General features: G+C 46.6%; 1 protein-coding gene across 1 annotated transcript in view; it reads left to right on the top strand.

Moving 5' to 3' along the window:
• foxo6b (forkhead box O6 b) overlaps positions 1 to 16,929 on the top strand; it is a 31,316-nt gene extending 14,387 nt beyond the window's left edge. The window contains exon 2 of the mRNA XM_088932050.1: positions 13,050 to 16,929. Coding sequence (XP_088788176.1) covers positions 13,050 to 14,483 — 1,434 coding nt within the window. The 3' untranslated portion in view covers positions 14,484 to 16,929. The remainder of the gene's footprint in view (positions 1 to 13,049) is intronic.
• The last annotated feature ends 1,053 nt before the right edge of the window (positions 16,930 to 17,982 follow it).

Genomic DNA, 17,982 nt, shown 5'->3' with positions numbered 1-17,982 from the left:
GAATTGGATATGCAATAAACAATAAAAGGGGGTTAGAGGGGCAGGCAGCTGATAGGATTAGCTTGTTTAATGGTGTGGATGCCTAGAGAGGGCAGGCAGTCAGGCACAGGAAGTAGGTCACTGCGAGTTTGGGGGCAGACGCAGTGCCAGAGGTGGGGCAGGCAGCTGGGGGGAGGGGCTGGCAGGGGGCTACCAGACTGTGAGATGTGTGTGAGCCCCCCCAGGGCAGCCAGCACTGGGGGGGGGGCACAGCTGAGACTTGCATTCTCTCTGGGGAGGGGTATGTTGAAGGCACGCAGCTCCATAATGGCTCTGCAAGCTTCCCCTCTCTCTGCCTGTTTATCTCAGCTCTGCCATGTCTGTCTCCTTCTTGCTCTATAGCAGTTGTAGACTCGTGCAGCAGCATGTCTCATTATATACAGAGGCTATTTATTAATGTGCAGTATTTGCATATATTGATCAGTCTGCACCAAAGGTATCCGTTACTCTATCTTAACAATATCCGTGGAACTCTGAAAGTTTAATGTTTTCTTGTCGTAACTTCTAACAGTGGTAATTTGGGTCTAGATTGAGTCTGTCGCGCTGTAGCTCAAGTAGAGCTCTGGGGTGGAAGTCAAGGAGAAGAAAGAAGAATATCGGGTTGATGTGTTCAAAACTGTAACGATTGAGGAGAATCGTGTGATGAAAGGAAGACAGAGGGAGAAAGAGAAAATGTCCTTAGAGCCTCAGTGCAGCGAGTGAGATAAAAGGAAGAATGAGATAAGAGAGGAGAGTATGAATAGAGACCGAGAGGAATTGCAGAGGAAGATGAAGTGAGATGAGGGTGGACAGTGCATACAGTGTGGTTTTTCCAACGGTGACGTGCACAGAGAGCACGAGGGAGGGTGTATGTTGTGTCTGTGTGGCCGGGTGATTGCGTGACTAAGGGTTGTGCTCAGTGCGGTGTGTGTAATGCTCTCAAGGCAGATATTAACAGGCGTGTGGCCGAAACCCCCCCCCCCCCTCTCCAGCACACACACGCCTCCATCTCTCTCTCTCTGTCTCTGCTAATGAGCTTCGTGTCCTGGTGCTGCCTGGCTGAGTGATGCCTACTGACAGTGGCACTCAAGCAGAAACACTGTGGCCTGCCCTCAGCACACAGCACAGCATTTACATCCACGCTGAACACTGGGGCTGCGCTGGCTCTCCCTTTGACAGGACAAGCCACAGCTTTGTCTTTCCTGCCTCTTTCCGATGTGCAGGAAGTTCTACTACCACGGTGGGAAAGTCTGAACCGCCAGCAGTGACCCGAACGTAGAGAGGTTAGGAATGTGGTACACCAAAAACTGTACGTCGCGAGAACATCACTGATCAAAGATCCCCACTGAGAGCTTTTGTAACTGTTTTTTTGCAAGGGTCCTCTGAAATAAAAGAGAGGCTTGAGGATGAATTTTAAACCCTCTTGGTGTAAAGAAATGATTTACATAGGCATTGAATCTCTGGGATATGAAGAAGACTTGCAAAAAGCCACTCTACCAGAGATTGCTGTCTGGGCATTGCTAGGAGTTGCAGTCTCTGTTCCAAGAGTACAAGCACATGTAGCCCTTGATGTCTCACACTGCTCCCTTTGCAATCCACTGTGGACCAGGCAGCTGACACTAGGTTTAGCGTGAGGGTGTTGGTAGTCCTCAAGGAGCAACGTAGCCTTGTGGTTTGCCTTCTCTATGCCTTAATTAAACTAATTGGACTCGTCCATTTTTAACTCCCTGGTCTTTCTGCAGTTTGTGTTTTCACCGTGTGCTATGCATGGGAGAGCTGCTGTTCTCACTAGACTGATGCCTGGAGAAAACCTGCAATCTTGGTCATACACAGCCATTGCAGTTGTGTGGTTGGATCCTAATGAATGTGACAGAAGGATGAAATATATATATAGAATATTTATAGAATATATAGACCCCCCTCTTGGGGACTGCTGCAAGGGTGTTGCTGGGGTGGCAGGGGAGTGCGAGAGAGATCTGCAAAGGGAAGTCCTGGGTGCGAGACTTCTATATGTAGGCGGGCGGAAGTGTGAACATGTGTTATAATCTCCGTTTAGTAGACACTTCTACCCAAAGTCATTTGGCGGCTAGAAGGTTGAAAATATACATTGACACAGTATTTGATACTGCAGAGATTCAGATAAATGTGGTTACAGGTTCCCCCAATGATGGAGTACAGAGACGAAGCGTAGTGTAGCTTGCCCAGAGCCACATGCAATGAATCAATGGCACAGCTGGGGCTCGAACCCAGAACCCTCCCAACAAGTGGATCACTTAACTGCCCAGCATGAATGAGTTGTGCTATAAGAGTGAGGAGTTGCTCAATTTACTGCTATAGCTTTGTGATTTTGAAGACCTCAGTCAGACTCCAGTCTCCCTGCTGCACTGCAAAAGAGGCATAGTCCCTGTTATGTGTACATTCAAGAAGCAGCGTCTGAAAAGCCTCTGGGAATAAGGAGGGCAGAGAGTGGGACAAGTAGGATACTTATAATGAGCCTGGACCCAGAATTGTTTATATTTTTATTAGTATGATTGTAATGACGAAACTCTCCAGGGAATAGTTCCTTACTCTACATCACTGTTTTGAAAGCACCTAAACAATACCACAAACGCCTAATCTTGGAAGGCAATGTCTGTAAGTTTGCACAGGTTGTGCTGAGAGGTAAACCGCTTTCACAGGGCTGGTTCTGTCCACATCTGAAAATGCAGTTTTCACAAAACATCATTCTTCCAGCCGTCTGTGTCCGAAAGTGTAAGTTGCTCCATGTTTTATTTCACATCTGTGTCAATGTATTTGGAGTCAGGATCTGAAATACCCTCTGTAATTCTGCTGCTTTCCCTTTCAGATAAGGTTGGGTGAAGCATTCTGTAAGGGTTTGCAATCTGTTGCTGGATCTAGTATACAGCATGTAATGGACATTTCAATCTTTCCTTCAGCTTTGCTCTGTCAGCATGAAGGGAGCCTGACACCTCTTTAATTAAGTTTTCAGGAGACTTTAAACCACAAATCTACCCCCATTCTCCCCCAGCCCCAGTGCCCCCCCTTTTCTCTCCGCCTTCATTACCGATTCATGAGGCCTCACTCATTAGGGTTTAAGTTTTACTTAAGCGACGAGCTTCAAAAGTCTGCAGCTGAAGCTGTTATTAATATTTCATAGTCTCCCGTTGAGGAGCTGAAAGCGAGTTGCCGCGCCTCGGCTACAAAGTCTCGGCGCTTGCCTTCTCCCTCTCTCGCCGCCCAGACCCTAACTCAAACTGACTTAATTGGGCCCTTTTGAAAAGGGGGTTTGCTTCCCTGTACACTCCAACCTCCGATGGGCAGAGCAGGCGAAGGAGATAGACGTCTGCCCCTGCCTGAATCCGTGTGGGAGGCAATATAGACGGACACGGCCTCCTGTCAGCACTGGATATCCATAGATGGGTCCAGCTGAAGAGCAGAGGGGTTAATAAGTCAGGAAACATAAAGCGCGCTGTAGATAGGAATTGCTCATGGCAGCTCTGCTTCGACTTGCAATATACAGTATGAAGAAAATGTCAGGTTGATGCTGCTTGTAGTGTTTCCATTTCAGTGCCCAGCTTTAAATAGTCACCGCCGGTCTGTCTATCCATCTATCTGGCTGTGCCTAATCTCTGTCTGTCAAATTTCTATCTTTCTCTTTGCCTTTCTCTCACTGTCTGCATACGAATAAGATAGACCTTCTTTTGCATGTGCAGCACTACATCAGACCTGTGCGCTCGATGTCTGAGGAGTTCCTGCTGTAAGGCTGGGCTGGCAGTACTGCCACTGTGTGTGCTTTGCCTGCTGTGTGTGTAGATACAGAGTATCATAGATATGTAGACACGCTGGACATGTGACTGGGAGTAGACATAGTTCCTACTGTCTTCCTGCTAAGCTAGTCCGTATGTCAGCAGGATCCTACTCTCTCTGTTCCTCCCTCGACCCTCAGGGAGTTATATCTCCATGGCAAATGATGCTGGCTTGTGCCACATTCTGCTTGGAGATGTACTGTCAGAAAAGAAGCATTGAAGAAAGTTCACGTTAGGATGCAGGACTGTGGCGTGAAGAGGAGGGGCGGCCTGGCGTTCGCTCAGAGTGTTGGGCTGGAGGAACCCGTTGACAGCCACGTTTGGTCACACGCTGACAGAGATGAAACACGACAGAATGTGATTTATACTGCTGTACATTTCCATGAGGGCTCGACTGAAAATTGCAATTTCATAGATGTTTTATTGGCAAGGCTTTCACTCTCTCTCTTCATACTCAAAGAATCTCTGCTGAGTAAATTCTCTGTCCCTCTCTTCTGGGTTTCCCAGTTTTCTCTACATCTCCTTTCTTCTCAGCCTGGCCTCTTTCTTTTTTTACACCCTCTTGCAGTTTCCTTCTCTTCCCTTCCCATTTGTCTTTCTTCTATCACTCTTATTCTATCTTTCTCTCTCTATCTGTTCTTGGCCTGTTTCTCCCTCTCAGTCTGTCAGTCTGTCCCCCCCACTTCTTCTCTTTAGTCTGGTCAGGTCTCTTGAGGAGGGATAGTTGGCAGGAAGCAGACTGGCTGCCATGGTAACAGAAGCCCTCCCTCTCCCGTAGGTCTCCTTAGCAACCGGTAGCTTGGCATTCCAGTAATGAGCGTGCCCAGTGTGCCAGGCTGACAGACCAGGGAGAATTGTGTTTGTGTGTGTGTATGTGTGTGTAGGGGTGCCTGAGACTGTGTGTCAAATTTTAAGTATGTGCACAATTGGATTAGTGCGAGTGACTGCATGCCTGTCTCAGGCTATATTTGAAGGAATGCTTCTTTGTGAATCTGCTATAATATTTGTGCGTGGAAGTATGTGTGGCAGGATATGAGTATCTGTTTTAGCTCAGTAACTGTTTCAGTTTGTCTCAGGATTTGGAATGGACCGAGTTTCTAGTGGGTTTTGTAAGGTAAATTTAGAAGCTGAAACCCATTTTCATCAGAAAAGCATCATAGGAAATGATATATGACGTTAGATGGAACGCATGTGCATGTGTTGGTTCCTATTGTGGTTTTGTGAAATTGGGCCACATTACAAACAGCATTTTCCTAGAATCTATCTCAATGGGCTTTCCCAGTCCACATCCTTATGATCCCTGAGACAACTGCTTTTTGTTCTAGCTGAGCTCTTGATTATTTAATCGAACGCCAGATTGAATCAGGAATCTTTAAATTCTTTCACGCTCTGCAAATAAAAAAATCTTCGAATATCTTTAAGTGGTTGGAAACTGTCAACTTTTTAGAAGAATAAAACAATTAAAAAATTCAAATCAGTCCCATGGTTACATGAATTAATGGATCTTTTAACCAGCCAGAGACCAGCTAAAATGGTCAAAGGTCAAAGGACCAGGCATCAGAAGCCTTACAGCGTGTGATTAGGGGGTGATATTGAAATTGCAGAAGGCAGGGAACGTTTTCAATAAGGGAACTGAGATCCTACACGACTTAAGACACGTCTTACTTTTATGATGGATCTTTCACTCACTTTCACGTAGTGGATCCAACAATTGCTTGCTCTGCCAAATCTAGGTTCTGCAAGATCAGCTTTCAGTGCTGAGATAAGGCTTGGCTCTCTAAAGGAATTTTGATGGGTCCACAGCCAATATATTTGTCTTCATTAATTTTACAGGACCTCTGCAAGAATCAAAGTTTGCCAAAACTGGAAACTTGAGCCCGAGAATGAACCTTGTGCGTGTCTTGCTTGTGAAGGTCATGTATGAGGACAGGGGTGCAGAAGGTACTTCGGGGTCTGTGGTTTATTGCCATTAAAAGAGTGGGGAAAATTCAGATTGACACAAATGTTTCTCGCACCTGTAAAAGCTTATATTTACCTGACTGAGCACACTAAGAGGGGGATGTGAAGAGTGTGTTGAGGAAATAGCACATGGATCTTAAATTTGTGATGTGTGTCAAATGAAGTGGGTGCAGTGTGGAAATAGCAGCAGAATTTGTACACCTGTTGTGTGAATGCTGGTAAGCGCGACTGCGTATCATGGTCTTGTGCAGTGTGTGTCTGCAGGGCTGGCGGGGCGCACTGTGTTGATGCAAGTGGTGTTCCATATTCAGTGCCCAGTGCGTGTGGCGTTTGTCTGTGCCATGCCTGGAGCACAGCAAGAGCAGCCTGTGCCCTCAGGGCTGGGCAGTGCTGGCATTCGGTGTGTATTTTCCGATCCCCTGCCCACTTTCAGATGCTCATTAATCTGCCGGCTCTATTTTTATCTGCCCATGGCTGCCCTCCCCCTGCCTGGATGCACAGCAAGCCCCCCCCCCCCGCTGGGCAGTGACTGCAATTAGCGCCCTGTCAGCCTGGCACTGCAACCCCCCCTCCGCTGCCCATCTCTCTGGCTGGCACAAAACTCCAGACACTCAGCCTGGCCCCTCCGCACAGCCCTCCACAGAGAGAGAAAGGCCTTTACCCCAGGGCTTTAAAGTGAAGGAATCTATCTGGGATCAAAAGGTTTTGATGATTGTCTTCTATTTTTTAGCTGGCTTCTAGCTAAATGGAATTAATCAGTCAGTTTTTTTTTATTGTACAGAGCAATGCTTTGGCTGTTTGATAGAGAATCTCCCCCAGCTGTGTTTTTTTGGCAACAGTTTGACTGTTTATCAATTTTGCGATCTTAACTCATCGCTTGTTGGGTCATTTTATTTCTGATCGATTCAAATTAAGTCACGTGGTGGCTTAAAGAGCTTTACGCAGTCAGTTTATTTTCACCTTACTGCTGATGAGCTTTCTGTCTCAGGAAATACCTACCCTGGTATTGCTTTGGGTCTTTTGAGCCCTTCATGAGCTGAAGAGGTTTTATTGTGTAAGAACTGTAGTTAACTGGAGAGTACAGCATAAGACTGGTAAAAGAATGATGTCAGTCCCATTCTAGATCAGCCTTCTCACTCAATACAGCTTGTGCCCATTTAGAAGCCTGGGATGAGTGAAGGGTCTGCTCTGGACAGAACCTACGATCTTTGTGTTTATAGGCCCAACGTCCCTAACCACTTTTCCATGTTCCTGCTATTTCAATGACACCTATACAGATGGATGGAAGCCTTTTGTGAGCCATGTTTTTTTCTTTTTTCATGTTTCAGCGTGGAATCAAACTCTACTTGTTCATGTGCCAAGCTGTCTCATTTGTAACACTCCGTGTTCCCAGTGTTTTTGCTGCCTTTACCACCATTCCACCCTGATATTCTGGAGCTTGTCTGCTGCTTCTGCATTTGCTTTATGAGCGAGTCGTGCTTCACAAAGGACAAATACGTTTGTAGCATAAATGCTATGAAAAAGGCGTCTGATGCGTCGAGTTTTTCTAAGAATTGTGGCTGGTTTCCATTCCATTAGACCCCGTCCAGGTTGCAGAGAAACGTAGCCCGCTTTTTTGCTTCTCCTCTGAAGTGCTGCTGAGAGGCTGAAGGGGTCTCATCCGAGGGGTGCAGAACCTTGTTGTTTAGACACTTTCTCACACTGCCCCTCCCCCCGTCCCCCCCCTGCACCTCCTCCGCCTGCCCCTGACAGTCATGCCAGCTTGTGACGCCCACACAGACAGCCTGCCCTGGCAGCCCCCTTGCCAAGCGCCAACCCTGCCGCTCTGCCACAGACTGTGGGTGTGGGGAGAGGGGGTGGCAGGGTGCCAAGCTGGCACCATTGCTCCAGCCTCATGAGCTGGCGCTGCGCTCTGTTTTTGTGCTGGCAATGAAAGCATGGCAGGGAGCTCCTTATGGGTGTTGGTACGCGTTTGGCAAGACTGTGGTGCTGGTATGTGACCAAACTCCCCAACAGTAGCCTTTTGAGCCTTAGGTGACAGTTCCTGATATTGTGCTAATATCCTTTGATTCTTTTGTTCCAGTCTCTCTAGCACAAAACAAAGACAATTTAGAAGAGATTTTCTCACTCAGTGCAGAAACATGAGTCAGGAGGCGCAAAGCGAAATTAAGTACAAAGCACTGAAAGCTGAGATCATGACACAACTGTTCAGGCGAAAGGGCTGATATTCTGAAGCTGGCAAAGGGCTTATATTTCTATTATATTTGATTTGATTATATTTGTATATTCGATCTAATTTGTTGATTGCACAACTGTCAAAATCAAGACACTTGTACTTTCTGAATTATTTTAATCTCTTATGATCAAGATTTTTAACTTGCCTTGGAAACATGACACACCAGATGCAGAGCATCTACCGTGTCATCTGTGGAAGCAGGACAACGCACAAGGAACCGGGGACAAATTTTGTGTAATGATGCCTGCGATGAGTCATATGCGGTCTTTGAAAAAACAGAATTATTTTTCCAGTGTATACCCTCCAAATGTGGAATTGCTAGTCCTTGGGAAGCAGCTAGTTTCTGCTTCTCCAACTTTAGTGCCGTCATGGGGGATCGGGGAGTGTGAATATTCACTGTAGCTTCCTTCACCTTTTCATGCACCATCAGTGCTCACCAGGAGGCCTTGCGTCAACTGGAGGAGCACTGCATCTCAGTCCCAGGGCTCACCACTGAGCAGAAACACAAGGGTTAAACTTTAAGATGAACTACACTATGTGCTTTTGGACATGGCTGTCACTAATAATACCCTGCATGAACTTAATGGCTGCTTTTCTTTCGAGCTTTGACTTCAGGAGCCCATGTTAAATTAGTGAGTGTCGGTGCTGTCTCAACAGATTAGCTCACACTTTGCCAGATCTGAAGGGCCCGGTACTTGGAGCATGACAATGTGGATTTCTCCACTTCGGGATGGGAATTCCTCTCGTTTTCTTTTTACTGGATTCGACAGTGTGCTCCATTTAGATCTAACACCTCACGGGATCCTCACAGGCTTTGTTTCAGTTTGTTTGACTGATCCAGTTCTTGGATTCTTTTAGTTGAGGTATTTCGACTGATTCATTTGATTTCAGTATTTGCATATCAAATGGGCTAATTAATGGGTTCAGAAAAAAAACCTTCTTCCCCCCACCTCTCCCTCTCTGAGGATGTGCTGGTTATCCCCCACTGCCTTCCACCAACACCCCTTCATTTCTCAGCTCAGTTTGGGAGACACCCAACTGGGAGTGCCCGGAATTAACCAGGATTAGCCTGGATTCTCTGGGATTACCTGGGATGGAGCAGGATTAAGTGTGATTGCCTCCTCTGGGGATATGAGGGACAGCATTAACCAGACTGTTACTGACGCAGACACAGCAAAGGGAAGTGCCTTGACTTTATATTTATAATATGCTCTTCAAAGAGTCCATTAAAGAAGAGTCAAGTAAGCAGTTCAAATATAAATCATACATGGTGATTGCATTATATTTTTCAATAGGCTCATGAATAGTTTCACTTCTTATTTATGAAGCTAATATGCACTCTGTGTATATAGAGAAACACAAAGAGCAACTTTTTACAGACAAGATTGAAAATCTAGAATGCAATCTATGTTTGTTTCTTACATACAGATAAGGAATTGAAGGCAATACTGGATGATGATTTCAAGCAGGTGTGTCCTTAATAGAGCCATTAATACATAAGACTGGTGGGAACTGATACTTTGGACAATGACAGACTATCCAATCTTAAAACTTTTATGCTCCATTTGTCACTGATTCATTTGTGTACATGTAACAGGCTAGACTTTATAGTATGAACCATGTATCGATTAGTACATTGGGCCTTTCTGTTATCGTGAGAGATGGAATATGTACATTCATCAGTGCGTGAATGCAGTAGACAGTTCCTAATAAAGTGGCCAGAGGGAGCAGAGGTGTTGGAGAAATACAGTATGCCGTGCAAATGAGGTCTAGCACAGAGCCCAGTGATAATGGAGTCACTCCAGTGATTCTGGCTGACAGAATGGATGAAAGCCTGTTTCAAGGTACCTGCTGCATGAAACAGCATCTTTTCCCCCCTCCTGGTTTACTCCATCGTCATGGTAACCCACAGCTGGAGTTCACACTGTAAGACCCTCTACAGGAGGAGGAGTCTGAATCACCTGATCCGTTTCCTGCCTTCTGGGGTCTGGACTGTGATTGTTTTCTGGCTCCTGCCTAAGACTGCAGCGTGCTATTCTGACTGGCTGCTTCAGGAAGAAATAACATGCTTTCTGAGACGGCTACCTGAGGCTCCGTGTGAGCTGGGGAATGTGTTAGAGCTCCAAAGGCTGAAGGGTACGATCCGCCGCCTGTGGCGTGTCTTGCTCATATGGCACAGCTGGGTCCTCACTGTCAAGTGAAGCAGGATGTCTACCCATTAAAAGATCTGCGTTGGTTTAACACAGAATTGTAAAAATCATTTTTAAAAAACAGTAAGCTTTTCCATTGTTTCAGTCTTTACTCCTTCTGCTCATGGCCTATATTTTCAGGTTCATGTGCTGGTAGGCGCCGCCACTGAAATGAACATTGTTACTTCCGCTTATTCACTTTTTCAGCCAAAAAAAGACATTTGCCTGCTGACAAGGTGACTCTCAGCTGAACACAAGGAAATGTTAGGTTTAAACGTTTGAGTTATGTACACATACAATGTGATTTTCAAAACATTTTAGCCCAGAGCAAAATGTATTCCCATTTTTTTTTAAAATATGTAAATCTATAAGCCAGGTGAAAATAAAGAAATGCACCACCATGCTCTGCTTATCAAGAGAATTAGACCTTTGTGCCAGTGGTATATGGGAAGTTTGGGAAGTCACCACACAGTTGCTTGTCATCGGTGGTGTTCACAGCCAGCAGTTTCTAACCAGGAAAGATGATACAGCCAACCTTGGTCTGGAAGACCACAAAACACAGCACATCTCCAAGCCCTATAGGGCGCTCCAAGTGTAATGGTCAGTGCAGGTGGGTCTAGCCACAACAGTACACTACTTGTAGTGGTCGATGGTAAACTGACGGCATGGTGATGCATTGATTCATCAAGTACTGGAATCCCCCTCCCTGCTCCTCCGGTGAACTCATCATGACATGACAACTCATGGTTTTCTTCATGCCCTCATGGTGTTCTTCAAACAACAACTTTCTTAGGACAATTATGCTGAGGATGCACTGTCTGCCATGTTAAGAGCCCCATTGAAAATTTGTGGGATGGGCAGACACAATATCAGAGACCAGTGAGCAGGCACATGCTTGTCCAGGCTCCACAAGAGGATTAGTATAAGAATCCCAAAAGACAGCACCTGCACCTTGGTTACCAGCCTGAGAACTTCACAGCACATCCTCTGGTGATCAACACTGTTGATGACAGTGGTTAATCACCGTAATGAATTGTCAGGACTGTTCAATAAAATGTCAGTGCACCTCCTACAAAATACTTTTTGACATTGTCTTGAAAAAGTGTGCTTTTTTGCAGTTATAAGTGAGAACGCAGTATCTGTGGAAATGTTTGTTTTTGTCAATCTCAGTGTTCCAGGTTTTTGATAGCATTTATTTGGAGATGGAAAAGGTAAAGATGATTCCGGAATAGAACAAAAATCATCAAAGGCTGTTGTGATGATGCTTTTGGGTAGTGCAACGTTCATTTTATACTCCTTTCACTTTTCCTAGCCCTGACATGTCTTTTGAAAAGTCATTTTCAATAAAAACGGCAAACGACTGAGAAAAATAACAGCTGAAATGACAACACAGGATCCTTCTCAATACATATGTGTTTAAAAGGTTTTGCGATGAAATGTGGGTGAAAAGCAGAATGACATCAGCTTTTTTTCCATGCAAGAACACTATTTCCCCTTGTTGTTTTTACCCTTCTGCTTTATGAGTCTACGCAGTGAGCTGGAGAGAATATGGGTGCAGCGATGAGGGGGTGTGGACCAGTGGGCACCGTTAGCCCTGCACACAGCTCAGTCAGTCTGATGCCCACTCTCAGTCTGTTGGAGAGTCAGCTGGGCCCACGCCAGGCTGGTATCGGCTTCAAACACCACTGAAGTGAAGGGAGACAAGCCTGGGATTATCTGACATTCACACCGTTAAAGAGAGGGGGTGGGGAAGGACTGACGCAGCTGTCTCCCTGGGCTGATTGGGAGCTGTTTGGCAAGGTCAGGTACAGACAGGTTGCAAGTTTACTGTGAGAGAAGTTGGGGAGCTTTTGCATGATTTCTAGTTTGTAAGGACATGATTTCAGTCGGATCGTTCGCTGTGTTGCGTTTTTCTAATGTACTGCCAAGCCTATTTTTCACCTCTGTTTGCATCAGTTCAACCACAACAAAACTGCACTTTGGTTCAAGGAGGACCGTATGGGAATGGGTGTCCCCACCCAGCTAGATCACCACCTGCTAATCTGTCTTCTCCCATATACTTACACTTATCTTGTTACCTTTGCAACCGTACGAATGTTTTTATAAAGTGAATGGTTTAAAGGTGGTAGTGTGGTTAGCATTCCTGCTTTGCAGTGCTGGTGCTCTGGGTTCCATTCCTAGGGTGCTCTCTGTGTGGAGTTTGGATTTTCTCCTCATGTTCACATGGGTTTCCTTCAGGTGCTCGGGTATCTTACCACAGCCGAAAGACATACTGTTAGGTTAACGGGCTTCTGGGAAAATTGGCTCTGGTGGGTCCATGAGTGCCCGCTGGCATCCAGTCCAGGCTATATGTCCTACCTTGCACCTGTTGATTGCTGGGATAGCCTGCGGCTCCCCTGCAAAACTGTACTGGATAAAGTGGTTAGAAAATGAATGGATGGAAGCCCAGCCCAGTATTTCTTGTTATTATGTTGTATATAACTCTCTTTAAGCATCTTTTACTACAGCCTTGTTGCAATATGACTCATTGTAAAGCACTTTGAGAAGGCTGATCACCAATTGATCAGAAGGTTGCTTGTCATTATTGATTGGCTGGGCTGTTTTGAACTGAAGCTAACAGCATGTTTGTGCAGGAGCTGTTCATAGTCCATTAAGAACCTGGCTAAGCAGTAATAGACCTGAGTGGAGATGCATCTTTCGGGTTGTGCTGTCACTCTTGTTTTCCTCCTGTGTGTGGAAAATGCTTCAAAAGCCTTTCTAATAAGCTGTTTTTCTCTTTATTCCCTTCTCCCTTCTCCTCTTCCCCCTTCCTCTCCATCTTCTCCCTGCCTCTGCCCACAGAACTCCATCCGGCACAACCTGTCTCTGCACACGCGCTTCATCCGGGTGCAGAACGAGGGCACGGGGAAGAGCTCCTGGTGGATGCTGAACCCCGAGGGTGGCAAAGCGGGCAAGGCGCCGCGCAGAAGGGCGGTGTCGATGGACAACAGCGCCAAGTACCTGAAGAGCAAGGGCCGGGCCAGCAAGAAAAAGACGTCGGCGGGGGGCGGCCTGGCGGCGGCGCTGCGCAGCTCCCCGGAGCGGGGCAGCCCTGGGGAGAAGGGGCCCGGGGGCGGGGCGGAGGAGTTCGACGCCTGGACAGACATCCGGTCCCGGGCCAGCTCCTCGGCCTCCACGATGAGCGGGAGGCTGTCGCCGATACTGGCCGAAGGGGAGCTGGAGGAGCCGGAGGAAGGGCTGTCCTGCTCCACCTCGCCCCGCCTCTACCCCAGCCCCTCCAGTGCCCGTTCCCCTGCCCTGGGCACTGGCAGCCACTGCCCCCCCGTGGAGCTGCCGCAGCTGGCTGATCTCACTGGGGCCATCAGCCTTGAGGAGAGGCTGATGGAGGAGAGGTATCCCCCTCAACCACGGCATAAGCGTCCCGGCTTCCCCTATGCCCCCCCCAAGGCCCAGGGCTCCTACTGTGGCTCTGTCTACAGCCCCCCATCCCTGGCCATGCTTCGCCACCACTCACCCATGCAAACCATCCAGGAGAACAAGCCTGCCAGCTTCCAGGGGGGTATGAGGTCATACTCCAGCTCTAACGCCCTGCAGGATCTGCTCACAGGTGGCTCCCAGTATTGCCCCAGGATGGGACAGGATGGTGATTCTCTGATGGCTCCCTCCAGCACTGGCGTGGGCTCGCAAAGTCACAGCCAGAATCACAACCACAATCACAGCCGTACTCATTCCCACAGCCACTCCCAGCCCCAGTCCCACTCCCCCAGGGTCAACAGCGGACTCCTCCAGCCCTACAGCCTCAAAGCCCCTGATCTGTACAGCCCCCCTGCTCATGCCCATCTCCCTGCCTCCACTGCCTTGCCCCCCAACCCTGCCGGCATGCTGGGGATGCCCCAGGACTCCTGCCACCTGGCCACTGCCCCCCACCCCCGCCACCCACCCTACACTGGCCACCACCAAGGCCTGGCCAACTCCCCTCATGGGCACTACCACCACACGCAGAGCAGCATCTACCACCACCACCACCACCACCGCCAATACCACCACCACCCCCACGAGCGGCTGCCGGCGGACCTGGACTTGGACATCTTCCACGGCAGCCTGGACTGTGACGTGGAGTCCATTCTCCTCAACGACTTCATGGACTCCGAGGAGATGGACTTCAATTTCGACTGTGCGGTGTCGCAGGGGATGGGCATGGGCATGGGCATGGGCATGGGCAGCCTCACCGGCCCTCCCCAGGCACACAACAATCAGAGCTGGGTGCCAGGCTGAGGCACACGGAGACCTGGCAGAGACCTTCCCCCACAAGGCCACCTGGTTGGCACTGGATGGCTCCCAGCAGCGCGAAGGACCCTGAACTGGTGTGTCCAGTGCACCAGCTGGCTGTGACTCCTCCCTAGCAGAAATACAAACGTGCTCTAAAGGCTCTCGTGTTGTGCCCCCCCCCCTCCTCCTGTTTCATGGCAGAAAAAAAAACCCTTGAGTGAAAATGTACCGCTGAACTTCATCAAAACCACATTGTACTGCTGCTCTATTCTTTTCTTACTTTCAGTCAGGAATCTGGAGACCTACTATCATATTCCATCCATACTCCTTCAGACAGTCTCACTGGCTTCATCTCCAGTCAGCCCTGAATTCTCATGCACTTTATATATGCATATACTGTATGTATATATATTCATATGTATATACGCCTATATGTGTGTATGCATATATATGGTATTATATATAAATCATAACAAGATGTAGGAGAATGATATATTGTACTGTATGTATAAATACAGTCACAAAAGTTTGAACATCCTTTTGCAGAATTTAGGATGTGTGCAAAAACATACGATACAATGTGTTCCAAACTTTTCTTATGCATATGCCTTTTTAGATTTTTCCATGTGTTCTAGTTTTCTCGCTGAGTATCAGGACATGTGTTGACTGCAGTGGTGCCCTTTAATTGTCTGGGATCTGTAAACTCCACTTTTTGACTGTCGTTGCATATAAGTCAACTGTATGCTCACATAGTTACAGGATGATTGTTCCTCATTGGCAGATGAATGTGCTTGATTGAAATTCAGCATCTTGCTTTTAATCTCCAAAGCGATGCAGCGGCAGTGCATCATTATTGCAAATTTAATGTGGCTGCGTCTCCTGTAATGGGTGTTCTGCTGATTCCTCTGCTGTTGCTTAGAACAAGAAAAATGGCTACATGAGATCCAGGATTTTCTACTAGGTGACAGTTCCTGGAATTCCTGAGTGATCCCAAACCAGCCTGTGGCCCAGGGCAACAGAGTTAGCAAGCGTAACCTGTTTGTTGTGCAAATCGGCAAACCCCTACGGAACAAGTGAGCGTGGAAGTAAGACATTGATCCAGCTAGGACATGGGTTGCTTAATTTATTCTTAATCACTCGATTAACCCTGCTACTGAAGGTCACTAGAATGATCAAGGGTCAGTTGGAAAAAGACTAACAGAAAACTAAATTGGATGAGCTCAGACAATCTATCCCCAGTTCAAGCTATTGGCAACATTCCAGCCAAAAATAATTTGTAAGAAACTTTTTTCTAAAATTGTGAATTATTGTGAATTAGCTAAGCAGACAGTGTCACACTGACAGGCTTCATGTTTGGTGATACTGCTGTTTTACCCCTTTTATAAAGCACCTTTAAACTTGTGTTATGCCTGTTTGTCATTTCCTCTTTGCGAATTTTGATCAATCCTTTTCCCATGCTCTTTTCTTTTTCTTTTTTGTCCCGCCGGAATAATTACAAAGCAGATCAACTATCTGTGCGGCAAGAGCAGGGGAAGATCTGAACAAATCGCAGGATTAGCCATCAAGAAAGAAAACTGCCTTTAACATATCAGTGGCTTTCATATCAAGCAAACTGATCAGCCATTGCGGTGTTATTCCTGCAAGACAGGGATTGTCTTTTATTTTTCTGTTTTAAGTAAAACAAGCTATCTTGCCCATAATAATAATTGTAGTGCGTGTGTCATCCCCTATGAAGTGAACAGAGGTTTTTAGAAAGGCAAATCTCTCTTCTCTAGGCTGTGAAGTCTGTGGAACGTCACACTGTATCAACTGTTCCTCGGCAGATACGGCTACTTGACGAGAACTGTACTGCACCCCGTACCCTGAATGTCAAACAAGTGCAACAGAGATAAAGTCACAGATGATTATACCTTTTCAGATATCAAATGCTTTAGGTTTTCTTAATTAGAGAGGGGGTTCTTCCCCCTTCCAGGATTTTTTTTCAGGGAGCATTGGAGGTTGAATGCAGAAATAGGGTCTGATACATCTGATCTGATTCTCAAGACAAATTCCTGAGGTTTGTGTGCTTTTCTCAGTGTCAGGTGAATGTCTGTGTGTGGCCCAGTGATTTATGGAAATAAAGGAAATACCATGAGAAGAACTGCCCTGGTATTTATATAAATATATACATATTATATATTTATTAATTCAAAGATCTTCCTAAGTGTGGTAGCCTCCCCTTCGTATCCTGCCTTCCACATTATATCCTTTGTTTATTACTTGGATCATACTTTTTTCCTTTATGAACCTTTAATTTTTGTACAAAATCTATATTGAGGAGAATATTGTATAATAGTTTTTAACAAAAAAACAAATATCGGTTTCATTGTTTCCTTTCTTTTTTCTTTTTTTAAGAGAATGTATCCAATCATCTGGTGACTGTTAAATAAATAAAGAGAAGAAGTTGCTGGTTTTTTAAGCTCTTTTGTATGCTCTCACTGTGTGTTTACGTGTTCAGTCTGAGTGAGTGTGTGTGTGTCTGTGAATTTGTGTGAGACGCTCTTTTTAATAAGGCTTGTTATCTCCTCTGATGCTGTGGCGCAGCTACAGCTGTCAGTATCCCAGTGGGTGTACATTCGCAGAGGGAGCCTGTGTCTGTTGTGCTGTACTGTGAGCTCTCCCCCAGAACCTGAGCTGTAGGTCTAGCGAAGTCGCTGCTGATCCAGTCAACTTTATCACTGATCTTCCTACTAAGGGCGGAGGATGTGTGTGCGAATTCATCGCAGGTCAGTGTAAACTCATTACCAGTCCATCTGAGGTGGGTGGTGGTGAATGTCAAGTCATCACGAGTCTGGGGGTGCGTTTGTCTTTGTCTGCCATTTTTATTTATTAAAGGTGAACCATATTTCTACATCTTGTTTGTGAAAGGGGATGTTTCTTGTAACAAGCAACATTCCCTTTTGCTTCAGCTCTCTCCCCACCACCGACCCAGAGAACAAGCATCTCTCTTCTCCTCAGTACTCCACGCAGTCCTATTCTCTGCTCTGTCATTGTGCCTCTTCCACTCTTATGCAAGAAAGGGATCAAATTTAGCTGGCGTTATCTTGGAAGGATGGCACCAGACACCAGTACAGCGCACACGAAACGGAACCACTTCAGAGAGTTCACAATTACAGCACATTCAAGCTGATGAAAAAAACATCAGCAGAGGTGGACTCGATTATCATGCTGAATTTGAGAACAAAATGGCCCTAAATTGGGCAAATATATCAAGAACGCTGTAATTACAGGCAAAGTACATCCCCGTCCTAGACAGACCACTTTGGGAGTTTCAGTGAGTGCATCTTCCAGGGAGACTGCGCAGCATGTCACCAGTTCCCCAATCGAATGCCAACCCAAGATGGCGGTAAGTGACACAGCCTGGATCTGAACTTGCAACCTCTAGACTGTGGGTTTCATCCTGCTCCCAGTCTCTCTCCTCTTGCCTTTGATTTGCAGAGATGAAAAGACAAACTGGATCAGTGCC

Source organism: Atractosteus spatula, chromosome 14 (assembly GCF_055471065.1).
Source record: "Atractosteus spatula isolate fAtrSpa1 chromosome 14, fAtrSpa1.hap1, whole genome shotgun sequence".
In the NCBI taxonomy this organism is placed as follows: Eukaryota; Metazoa; Chordata; class Actinopteri; order Semionotiformes; family Lepisosteidae; genus Atractosteus; species Atractosteus spatula.
The sequence above is the reverse complement of the archived record's forward strand: the minus strand, read 5'-3'. Positions and strand labels throughout refer to the sequence as shown.